Genomic DNA, 12,631 nt, shown 5'->3' on the forward strand with positions numbered 1-12,631 from the left:
AACCTTGCTTTCTGATCTGCAAATGAACTTTTCCCACTTGAGGTCACCTGAAAAACCTCTTCCCTGAAGTGGCACAGTCCTTGCTATCACTTTAAGATTCAACTGCCTCATTTTAGTGCATGTGTAAGCCAGGCCTGAGCATTACCCACTACAGTTGTACCTTGGAAGTCAAACAGAATCCGTTCCAGAAGTCCATTCGACTTCCAAAACGTTCGGAAACCAAAGTGTGGCTTCTGATTGGCTGCAGGAAGATCCTGCAGCCAATCAGAAGCCGTGGAAGCCCCATTGGATGTTCGGCTTCCAAAAGAACGTCCGAAAACTGGAACACTCACTTCTGGGTTTCCATCGTTCGGGAGCCAAGGCATTTGAGATCCAAGGTATGACTGTATAGGTTTTGTATAAGAGGTAGGGCAGCTACTTGCACATTGCCCCCAAATAGAAAGTACATTATCAGAAGAGGACAAAATATTAATCAGATTTGCATAAGATTTGCACAGGCTAATTTAGATGTATAGGTGCAAATTTAGAAACAATTATTACGATTTAAATAGAAACACATTCCATCCAAAAATAGTGAAAAAAATTGTGGCCAGGTGACCTGTATCTAGTCCACTGTCTAGATGCAAAATGTAGATCAACTTCAAGGCCCTGTAAATGCAAGAAACCAACTGGATTCCACCCATGTTCTGTAAGTTACTCATGCTCCAACTAGCGTTGCCATATTCCAAGAAGTAAAATTCCAGACACAAAAGTTGTTCAGCTTTATTGGGAGAAATGAAACTTCCCCCTTGTTGAGCAACCCTACTCTAGGCCCATGTAAGCAGCTGGAAAGACAAATAGGATTCCTTCACATGTATATGTGTGTAATCTACCCTTATAATTTTTCATCTTCATGTGGTTAAAGGGTGTTAGAGGCAAAGCGTTTGTGCACCATAAATCTCAAATCTCTTTTAAGGAGTGCAGTTACATGCCTACAAAATGCAATTTTGCAAACTATGCCCCCAAAGAACTGTAAGGTAGAACTATAAAGTGGAACTATAAAGAGAAGTTATCCAGGATAAAACACACAGGGCAGCAGAACTTGCCAGAAAAGAATGAAAGAAAAATGAAAGCATAAACTTAAGAGATGAAACAAGCTAAGTACTCCCCACCCCTCTTCAAATAGTTGGAAACTCTGTAGACAAGGAGGATAAAGCTCATGAACGATATGCCTGCTAGACATAATAAAGGTAAAGGGACCCCTGACCATTAGGTCCAGTCGTGGCCAACTCTGGGGCTGCGGCGCTCATTTCGCTTTATTGGCTGAGGGAGCTGGCGTACAGCTTCTGGGTCATGTGGCCAGCATGACTAAGCCACTTCTGGCGAACCAGAGCAGCGCACGGAAACACCGTTTACCTTCCTGCGAGAGTGGTACCTATTTATCTACTTGCACTTTGATGTGCTTTCAAACTGCTAGATTGGCAGGAGCAGGGACCGAGCAATGGGAGCTCACCCCGTCGCCGGGATTCGAACTACCAACCTTCTGATCGGCAAGTCCTAGGCTCTGTGGTTTAACCCACAGCGCCACCCACGTCCATAATAACTAGGTTCTATTTCCAGTGTTGAAGTTAGTGCAGGCCTCTGAATGCCAGTTGTTGTGCTCAGGTCCTGCTTTTGGGTTTCTAAGTGGCCACTGTGAGAACAGGATGCTATATTAGAATAGACTTTGACCTGAATCATCATGTGTCTTCTTACATAAAAGGGGAAAGGGTCACAAGCTGCAGTTGGAAGAGTCATTATGCATACAAGTTGTCTGTGTGGAGGGCAGAGGTGCCAACTTGAATAAAATATTGGAGGGGCCTTGTATCGATCACAAGATGCAGCACACACTGAATGACAATGCTCATTAACTTTGGGGGTCTGGCTCCCTCAAATATTTTATTGTGGGGCCCGAAGGGACCTTCGGCCCTAGGAGTTGGCTAATAGGGTACAGGGTGTGTGAGCAGAGTGACTTGGGAGAACAGGCAGCTTGCAGATAGAGAGGGCGCAGTGATGGGTTCGATGCCTACTGGTCCAAACCCATGTCAACACTCTTGTGCATAGGCTCAGTGTTCTGGGGCCCTGAAAAGAGCAGTTGATATGCATGGCCCACTTGCATCTTCAACTGAACAAGGGCAGGAATAGTGGGCACAATCCTCACCCCCTCCCATGTTTATTTACCCAAACACACTTTGTTATTTGTATAGCATCAGAATCAAAAAGTATAGCGCGCAATGACACGCAGGTAAGTGTCAGCTTACCTGATGCAGCGCGCCAACGATTTTGCGGGCCTCTTGATAGACAGTTTCAGGACTCCAGTGAGGGTTGACTTCCTTCAGCGCTTTTGCCAGGCGGTTGTGCTCTCGCAACCAAAGTGTATGCATAGCTGCCAGTGAAGGGACTTCGCTAGCTCGACTGTCTCCCGCCATGAAGCATTCAATCCTTTCTTCCTTGTCCGCCTTGGGGTCTTGAGTGCAAAGGGAAGGCACCTGGGCCACAAAAGGAAGGTATTCGCGGCCATTGTCAAAATATTGTGTGTTTATTCTCAGGAGGCCCTCTTCGCTTGTCAGGTTCCTCAGTTTGTTCTCTGTTGTGGGCGTGCTGCCATAAACAGTCGATGCGTCAAGGAAGGAGGTGAGGCTATTAATCTGTTGCCTTGGATTTAAGACAGAGAGGTTTCCTATGAGAAATCCTTGGTGGCCAGTGGCACATGCAGGGGATGAGCGGTAAAATGGCAGGCAGTTCAGGCTCGTAGAGAATGTATCATTGGCAAAAACCTGCGGATTAAGTAAATACCTTTCGTTAGGGAACATACTGCACAACTATGACACAACTCTTGCTGATGCACATGTGGTTGAACTCTTAGGGCTGCTTCTTATGGTGTATTGTGCACACAGTGGATTAGATCTCTGAGTGGAAGGCCTCTTTCATTTTCATGACACATCAGTTGAAATATACTCGGAGTCGAGCGTGGATTTCATGCTCTTTATTCAGCTCATAGTGGTGAGGAGAAATGAATGTTTCCCCAAAATATCTGCTTTATATACATTATTTACACAATGGGCTGCACGTGATTGGCTAATTCCGGGATTCTCCTGTAGGCCAATCAGGTTGTGGATTCACTTCCACCTGGAGCTGGATTGGGTGGCTCCTGCGGACCAATCAGACTGCTGCATTCTGAATCCTATTGTTCTAGGACCAATCAGACAGCTGCATTTTTGATCCTATTGTTCTAGGACCAATCAGACTGCTGCCTTTTGGATCCTATTCAACTCAGTACATAACATCAGTTGTCAAGGGAACAGGGGCATGTGCACAAATCACACCCTTCCCCTTGCACTTGGCATAAAGCAGTTTAATGCTCTTGTTTAGAAAGGACAAATCCTTTTGTTGTTACGTTAAACAGTTGGGCTCCACAGGCAAATTAAAGGAATATATTGATTTTTTTTTTCTGTTTTGCTGGTCTGATTGTGTTCCATTTTACAGTTCCAGGTCTTTATTTGAAATCTATTCAATGGAAAATCTGCAGTTTCAGTTTAGGCATCAATTAATACCCCATCAATACATAATCACTCAAAGGGCCCCCAAGTTTTAATGGACACAGATATCATTTGCAGTTTCACAACATATGGGCTCTGATTTTAAAATGTGTTTTTTGGTGGGGTGAGGGGGAAGAGTTAAAATATGAGAATACATAGCGTGTTGGTCTTGTAAATACATGTATTACTCATGTGAATGACAAAGTGGTTAAACAGGCATAATTGGGGTAAGGCGGCCCTTTAAGTAAACTGTTCCTAAGCTGCTAAGGGCTTTATAGTAACACTTTGAATTTGGCCCAATAACAAATTGACAGCCAGTGTCGATCTCTGAGCAGAGGTGCACTATGCTGACACCCGTCTCAGCTACCACCAAGGCTACCTAGGTCCTCCAGGGGCGAAGCTGGAACCAGAAGCCAGATTGCATTCCTGCTCCTTCAAAGGAAGTGCAATCCTGTCCAGGGCAGGCAATTGGCCAATTTCTCAGATATTTGTAAGAATGATGGGAGGTTTTCAGTAGCCCACCAGAATAAAGGTATATGTGTGCGTGTGTACGTGCAGTATTTGAAAATGAAGGATGCACAAAATCCACATACACATTTTTTTTACCTGACATACCTACAAGAAAATACGACTTAGAAATGTGTTTCTCCGCCAGGCCAGGGCCTATGATTAGACAAAATGAGGGTCAGCTGGCTTAGCAGATGCTGGAAAGGAGAGAATGAAAGCAAGGTCTTGGGAGGGTAGACCTGTGTGTACACATGGCCGGCCTACAACCCCTAAGCTAACCTGGTGCCCTCAGCTGCAGGGAAGGTTCTTGTTCTGTATTGAAGTAGGCTTCTGTGCACCGAATGGGAGATGATGGAACTCCATCTTGTCCTTGGCCCTGTTGCCCCTACCCATTTTGTCTGAAGTTTAGCAACACATCACCTAATGTAATGAACCATGACAAGGCAGGATAAGAAAAATGGGCCGTTCCCTCATGGGGAACTCTCTCAGTTGTGAATTTCAAAAGATAACCAAACTTTGGAAAGAGGACAAATTTTCTCTGCCATTATGTACGATTGTTAAGGAAGGGCTGGTACTTTTCAATACAGTTTGCTAAAATAACCCCTCAAGGGAAACCTCTGCAGTGCTTTGATAAAGAAAAAAAGCACCAGCTTTGTAGAGATTGCTGACCTAATCCACCTTTTCTTCTGTTTGCTGTTGAGAGTAGTTTTTTTTTTTTAAGCATATACTCTAGAAGTCAAGATAAGCTCTATAAACCCCTATATTAATCTTGCAGGTATCATATATTACATTATAAATGCATCAAATCTGTTCCATGCTCAAGGTGCTATTAACAAACAAAAAGGGGATTTTAAAATTTGTGTTAATGCAGGTGGAGAAAAACCAGACTGAATGGGGGAAATGCCAGGCACACAGAGAGGAAATCTGAGATTTAAATGAGATGATGAGGGCTGAAGGATACTTGTAATGGAGCTTTAAAATCTGTGGCTTAATGACATTTTCCCCCCACATTATTCAATAGGCCGTGTTGGTGGTTTTTTTTCTAAAATAGCACTGAAAACTCATTACTGTGGGGAATGCTATCAAGGAGGCTATTATGTTAAATACTTGCTTATCTTCTAAGCTGATTAAAACTTGTTTGATTAATAAATGCTCCCACTTCTTTGCTCATTAGTTTAGTGGAAACAGTTCCAAGGAGTGATCCTTTATTTTGACAATGAATATTTCTCTGGTTAATCGTGGCCTTTATTGCCTCTGTTGTGTAATCAAGTGTTTTCTTTGCTTGATGTTCCCCTGATGCAGTGTTTGCCTCCTTTATTAATTTGGTCGTTTAGATGCATCTTATTTTCCCTTTCAATTGAAGAGAAGGAATTTTTAGGATCCAGTGGACCTCCATTCCCCCAGCTGAAAATGAGCCTAAGCCCAGGTTAACTCCCAATGCTCATATCCACCCCTCTTTCATTCTTCTCTTCCTTTCCTCTCTTGCCTTTCCCATTTAAACTGTAAATTCCTCAGAGCCAGAGCACCAAGTGAATCTATGGCAACACTGTTCCTACTATTGCTTGGTATGACTATATTGGATCCTATATTCTTTTGAAATGCTGTTTGTGAAGTAGAATCTGAATAAATTCACTAGGCATTTAATTACTTAGTGAACTAAGGTGAAAAGGTTCTTGCAACACACCAAGCGGTGGCAGGGGGAGGGGTAGGAATCTGTCAGTTTTTGTTTCTCCCCATTTCTCATTTTCCCATTCGTAAGTTCTCTACATTTTAAAAAGTCCTCCTGAAAGCTCACCAGCATTTTAGTGCGGATTTATCCTAATGTACATACTTCTGTATGCAATTTTGCCTCAAATACACATTTCTGCAAAACAATTTCCCCTCATGCAATGCATTTTGTATGTTATTAAGGTAAAGGGACCCCTGACCATTAGGTCCAGTCGTGACCGACTCTGGGGTTGTGGCGCTCATCTCGCTTTATTGGCCGAGGGAGCCGGCGTACAGCTTCCAGGTCATGTGGCTAGCATGACTAAGCCACTTCTGGCGAACCAGAGCAGCGCACGGAAACACTGTTTACCTTCCCACTGGAGCGGTACCTATTTATCTATTTGCACTTTGATGTGTTTTCAAACTGCTAGGTTGGCAGGAGCAGGGACTGAGCAACGGGAGCTCACCCTGTCGTGGGGATTCGAACCGCCGACCTTCTGATCAGCAAGTCCTAGGCTCTGTGGTTTAACCCACAATGCCACCTGTGTCCCTATGTTATGTATGTTATTACCCATTCATTTATTTTAATTTATTTGTTTATGTCCTTACTATGTTGCTTTTTAAGTGACATCAAACATGCCTCATGTCTTCTTGTTCTTGCAACCTAGAACATCTTACTGTACTGTATTTACATGAAGTTATTTCCTTTGCACAGTACCATGCCAGAAGGAAAGCTCAGCTTGTCTATTACAAGGGGGAAATATAGAGGCATAAATTTGTACCTGAAAGTTTTACCTTCTGTGGCTCATTGCAGTTCATTGGGCAAATTGGGTTAGAGATGGTGCATTGGAGCCGAAACACAGATGCCTTCTGCTCCCCACCCTCAATGATCCTGACCCAAATAAACCCCTCCCCTGGATACTTCTTTTTTTCTAGGAAAGAAAAATAGATGTGGTGTTCCAATCACAGAACCACTGTGAAACATCATCCTACATAGACCCCAAATCCTATGTGATCCGCAAGAGCAACACCAATGCTTGCAACAATCGTATGTGCTCTTTTATAATACAGTGATACCTCAGGTTACATACGCTTCAGGTTACATACGCTTCAGGTTACAGACTCCGCTAACCCAGAAATAGTGCTTCAGGTTAAGAACTTTGCTTCAGGATGAGAACAGAAATCGTGCTCCGGTGGCGTGGCAGCAGCAGTAGGAGGCCCCATTAGCTAAAGTGGTGCTTCAGGTTAAGAACAGTTTCAGGTTAAGTACGGACCTCTGGAACGAATTAAGTACTTAACCCGAGGTACCACTGTACCTAGGAGTCATCATCAATGCTCCAAAAAAATGTGCTCTGAGAAATTACAGGACCAAAATGAACTAGGCTCCTTCTTTGTAGTTCACCTCATTTCCAAGCGCTAACTCAGAAGCAAAGCTCTGCCGGATAAGATTAAATGAATTTAAAGACTTTGATGCACATGGAAAGGAGTATCAGGCTATATTTTCAACCTGCATACCTTGATCTGAATACTTGAACAGAGCCCCTATACACATGCGGAGCTCTGTCCACACAATTATCATCGTGAACACAAAGTTACCAATTGTGTAGACTGGAGGTGGGCAATCTGTGGCCCTCCAGATGTTGTTGGACTTCTAACTCATCCCTGTCAGGGGCTGATGGGAGTTGGAGCCTGACAATATGTGGAAAGCTATAGGTTCCTCATCCTGGGCAAGTACAGCTGTATGCAAGAGAACCTCTGCAGACACTCACATGATCTATGGATCCTAGGGCAGTACCTTGCCTAAACTAGTGACCTTCTAGGTGCCTCCTGCCTCCTCCTTTGGCAGGAAGATAACAACCCACCTCGGTTATTTGATGAAGTCTATCAATAAAGAAATACTTCTAGAACAGGATTCTAGCTCTGCTAAAAAGAACCCACCTGACCTTAGCTTTTCACATTGAAGAGTAAGAGAGCAGATCCTCTGCCTAAAATTAGAGGCAGTATATTCACAGGATGTTTCATCCTGAATCATTAGAAGAAAATATTTCCAGCTATTTGATTGTATTTATCACCAAGGCTATTTTAAATAAAATATAATTACGACGCTGACTTTTTTTTTATTAATTACTGCAGAGGCCATCAAATAGCTACCAGCTATTAAAATCTCTCTCTGAATTGTAATTATCATACTCAAGAGGGTCCTTCTATTTTGAAAAAAGAAATCCGTTGCTCAGGGGGATGTTTCTTATTCTCAATCCTTAAGAAAGGAAGGTAAATAAATCGAGGTTGAAAAACAAACCCTAAAACACAAATTGTTCGAAGGGGCATATAATCCATTTAATTGCATTGGGCACATTTAATAGAACTGGCTGGTTTCTTGTGATTTGAATCATATGTTTTAATGCTTTTAAATAAATAAATAAATAGCATATTTGTTAATAAGGTAAGTTGCCTTGGGACAGTTTTGAAAAGTGGCTTAGGTCACATCCAGACCAAACATTTAAAGCAGTCTTGTACCAATTTAACAGTCATAAATTTCTCCAAATCAGGCATCCCCAAACTCAGCCCTCCAGATGTTTTGGGACTACAACCCCCATCATCCCTAGCTAACAGGACCTGTGGTCAGGAATGATGGGAACTGTAGTCCCAAAACATCTGGAGAGCCGAGTTTGGGGATGCCTGCTCCAAGTAATCCCAGGAACTATAGTTTGTTAAGGGTGCTGGGAATTGTAGCTCTATGAGGGTTAAACAACAGTTCCGAGGATTCTCGGATAAACAAATAAATAAATTGTCACCACATCTGATGGATGAATGTTCATAGAACAATAGAATCATAGAACTGGAGAGTTGTAAGGGACCCTGAGGATCTATTATTATTATTATTATTATTATTATTATTATTATTATTATTATTTTATTTATATCCTGCCCTCCCCAGCCAAAGCCGGGCTTTGAGCGGCTAACAACAGTAAAATCATACAACATTCTAAAATCAGTTCATTCTAAAATCAGTTCAAATCAGATTAATGGCAACCATTGGGCTAGAGTTCTGTGAGGATTGCCAAAGGAGGGGGTCAGACTGTGCCTTGGCCAAAGGCCTTGTGGAACAGCTCTGTCTTGCAGGCCCTGCGGAAAGATGTCAAGTCCCGCAGGGCCCTGGTCTCTTGTGACAGAGTGTTCCAGGCACCCCCAAACTCGGCCCTCCAGATGTTTTGGGACTACAACTCCCATTATACTAGACCACTGGTCCTGTTAGCTAGGGATGATGGGAGTTGTAGTCCCAAAACATCTGGAGGGCTGAGTTTGGGGATGCCTGATCTAGTCCAATCACCTGTATTGCAGGAATCTCAACTAGATCACACATGACAGATGACCATTTGTATGTTTGCCGTCAGCTGTCCTTAATTCTGTGGCTCTTGATCCTCAGAGCTCATCTCCTCTGTCCTGAAAATGTAGTTCAAATCCACCAGCTCCTTCCTCAAGCAATGTCCCATCATGCTTTGCTCAGATGAGTGCCTGGTGTAGCATTGGCTCAGCTTTCAGGTTCAGAGGAGAGAGAAAAAACTGCTTCTGCCTGCTTGTTCACTCTCATTATCATATAAAAAACCTTCCCCCTTGAGGATTTTTGCAAGACCCAAAGGGGCCAGTGTGGAGCTCATTTCCCTCCCAAGAACTAGAGAGTTGGAATGGAGGTCAAAGGTCATCCAACTCCCTGCACAGCTCAGAAAAGCCACTACAACATCATCCCTGATAGGTGGCTATCTAACTTCTGCTTAAAAACTTCCCACAAAGAAGAGTCCAACGCCTTCTAGGACAGTCCCTTCCACTTTGAAACACCTTGTAACCGTCAATAAGTTATTTCCATCTTAACTGGGATTGCATTAAAAAATCCATCTTTTAATTAGTGTACCAAGTATCTTTCAGGACACTAGCCAAAACTAGCTTGACTTAAGATACAAAGGATTCTTGTGAACTTCCTGTGGCACAATTGCTCCATAAAGTTTCATAAATACACATTCCTATACACTTTTCCCATTGCAATAGGTTCATCTGACTTTCTCTGCCTTTGTTTTAGAAACTGTGTTTTGTATTAAATACAGCCAGAATTTCCAGACAATATTATTATGCCGACGACAATCACAATACACAACTGAGAATGGTCACGTGCATTTCGACCCCCCCACCCACAGGATAGCACACTGCCTATGAAGGAGACAAAAACACCTCCCAAAATGTTTTAGAAAAATCTTTCTGGATGCTCCTATTGGACAGGTGGCGGCACAATGAGAAGCCTCTTTTGTTAGCTATGCTAGCCTTGGTGTCAAGTCTTCCTTGTGCAAAGTAGGGGGCATATAAGCTATAGATATATGACCACCAGCAACAGCTTTTGTAATTTTCTTGCACAGTACAGTTGCTACATTTTACACAGCGGAAGCTCACACCCATCAGACTTTGTATGAGCCTATTTAAATGGACAGTAATTTTGTAATACTCAATCTCGCAACATACTGAAGGTAGGAGAATAATCCATGCAGCGATTCCTTAAATGAGTGATATTCATGTATGTCCTACCTGCTTTGAAAGGAATGGGACAACCTATACGTGCAGGAGAGCCTTATATGCATGGGGGAAATAATTTATAGTTTATGGTGCAATTAGACGTGATATTTCTTTTAAAAATCAACGGCACCTTAATGTACAGTGGTACCTCGGGTTAAGTACTTAATTTGTTCCGGAGGTCCGTTCTTAACCTGAAACTGTTCTTAACCTGAAGCACCACTTTAGCTAATGGGGCCTCCTGCTGCCGCTGCGCTGCCGGAGCACGATTTCTGTTCTCATCCTGAAGCAAAGTTCTTAACCTGAGGTACTATTTCTGGGTTAGCGGAGTCTGTAACCTGAAGCGTATGTAACCTGAGGTACCACTGTAGTATAATAATAATATTAATAATAATAATCTGGCATAGACTCCTCCCTAAACCATCTGGCATAGTAAAGTTTTTTACCAGCAATAAACATTCTCACTATACTTACAAAAAAGCATTAAAACGACTGTTTAAAAATTGGAAAGGGGAAACAACAGTAGATTCTCAAAACGCATAGGCAATCAAAGTTTCCAGGCAATTTTAAAGCCTAAGATGAAAGGAAGAAAGACAAATATCAGGAGGGCGAGGGTGCCACACCTGACACCAGCAGAGGCACCATCAATTGCTGACTGACATCCCTGTGGAAGGAACCTCAAACAGTGAGTTTTGCCTGACTGCAAAGAGCCCTCAGGGTGAGCTTCCAGGAGCGAATCTTGTGTATTACTGTAGCCAACTATAACCTTGGAAATTTTTTTCCCCATCTGTTTTAAATACATGTTTGTTTGCTACTTTTTGAAGGGTGAAAAGGGCAACACTTTGGTTTGGAAGAATGCCCATTTTCCAGCTCTATAATTTCACAGCGTCCACTGATGGGGGAAACAAGTACAAAACAAAACAATCTTTAGATATTCTGAAACTGTACCGTTAACAGGATGCAGTTCTGTAGCTCATTTCCCAAGTGGAGCGCTTGACGTGGTACTTTCATCTGTGTGCTATGGAAGAGCATGATGATATTCCACAGGAAGAAGTAAGTCCAGGATAATAAAAAATATCTCTCTATGGAGCCCTCTTATTTGAAGAAGCAGCAAAACAAAACCTAGCCAGGATAACTCTTTCCTTGACAATTCTTATTCTGCAAAATACCCTCGGTAGCATTTCAAAAACATGGCCAGAGAAGCACATTGCAAATAAGTACTTATTTACCAATTTGCAAGAAGCTTGCCAGATAATATCACCTTAATTCCACACACGCCTTTAGCTCAATCAAATTAATGAAACAAAGATCTAGATCAGAAATGTCAGAGTAACTCCAAGTGTGAGAGTTTGCATTTTTGTCTGGTCTATCCCTGCTGGCACAGTGAAACCTAGGTCTGATCAAAATGTTCTTAACAAGAATTCAGTTTCAACTAAAAGTAAACTAAACAAAGTAAATGGCTCAGTCCATAAGGCTACAGCTCAAGTCATCCCTGACCACTTGCCATAGGAAGGAGGACCTCATATTGACCACCACTACATCATGTTCTTTGCTTCTTCAACAGTTAATTCCAGTTCATATGAACATAAGAAGACACCTGCTGGATCAGGCCAAAGGCCCATTAGTTTAAAATCCTGTTCTCACCGTGGCCAACCAGATGCTTACGAGAGAGGAACCCCCAAGCAGGACCCCACTTGTGATTCCCAAGTGGTACATAGTTGCTATTGAAAGCCTCCTTGAAATTGTCTAATCCTCTTTCAAAGCCTCCTTGAATTTGTCTAGTGGCCATCACCTCCTCTTGTGGAAGCAAATTCCACACAGATTGCTGTTGGCTCGCTGCACAGCTTTTACGATTTCACAGAGTGATTTTGGATTGGGAGGGAAAACTAGCCCATGCTCCTAACTGTTAGGTGCAATGGCATAAGAGATGGGGAAGCAACTGTCACCTTCCTACCCCTGTTCCCAATAGAAATCCAGAACTGTAGAAGCAAGTTTGCTTGTAGGTTGTAAAGGCTGGGTCCCTAACTGCTATGCCAGATCTGCTGGGTATGTTCACATTCTTCGCAAGGGCCTGTAGTATGTCCAGGGTAGGTTTCTTGTCCTTGTCCATCCTAAGCAGTATCAGGTTTCTGTTGCATCTGAAATAGCTATATAAACGGGAGTCTCTGTGGCTCGGTAGGTGCACCTCCTCGTTCAAAGGGATTATAATTTGGCCTTTAAATTTAGGCATTATTCTGTGTTGTTCTTGACTTGCATTGTACAGAAAAGGAAATTTAAAATGGAGTAAGAATTTTAATTAACGG

General features: G+C 42.7%; 1 protein-coding gene across 1 annotated transcript in view; it reads right to left on the minus strand.

Moving 5' to 3' along the window:
* Nucleotides 1-12,631, minus strand: part of TPO (thyroid peroxidase) — a 40,015-nt gene that overhangs the window by 14,920 nt on the left and 12,464 nt on the right. Inside the window, exon 7 of the mRNA XM_053380784.1 lies at nt 2,280-2,795. Within this exon, the coding sequence (XP_053236759.1) occupies nt 2,280-2,795 (516 nt within the window). The remainder of the gene's footprint in view (nt 1-2,279; nt 2,796-12,631) is intronic.

This window comes from Podarcis raffonei, chromosome 3 (assembly GCF_027172205.1).
Source record: "Podarcis raffonei isolate rPodRaf1 chromosome 3, rPodRaf1.pri, whole genome shotgun sequence".
NCBI classification, from domain to species: Eukaryota; Metazoa; Chordata; class Lepidosauria; order Squamata; family Lacertidae; genus Podarcis; species Podarcis raffonei.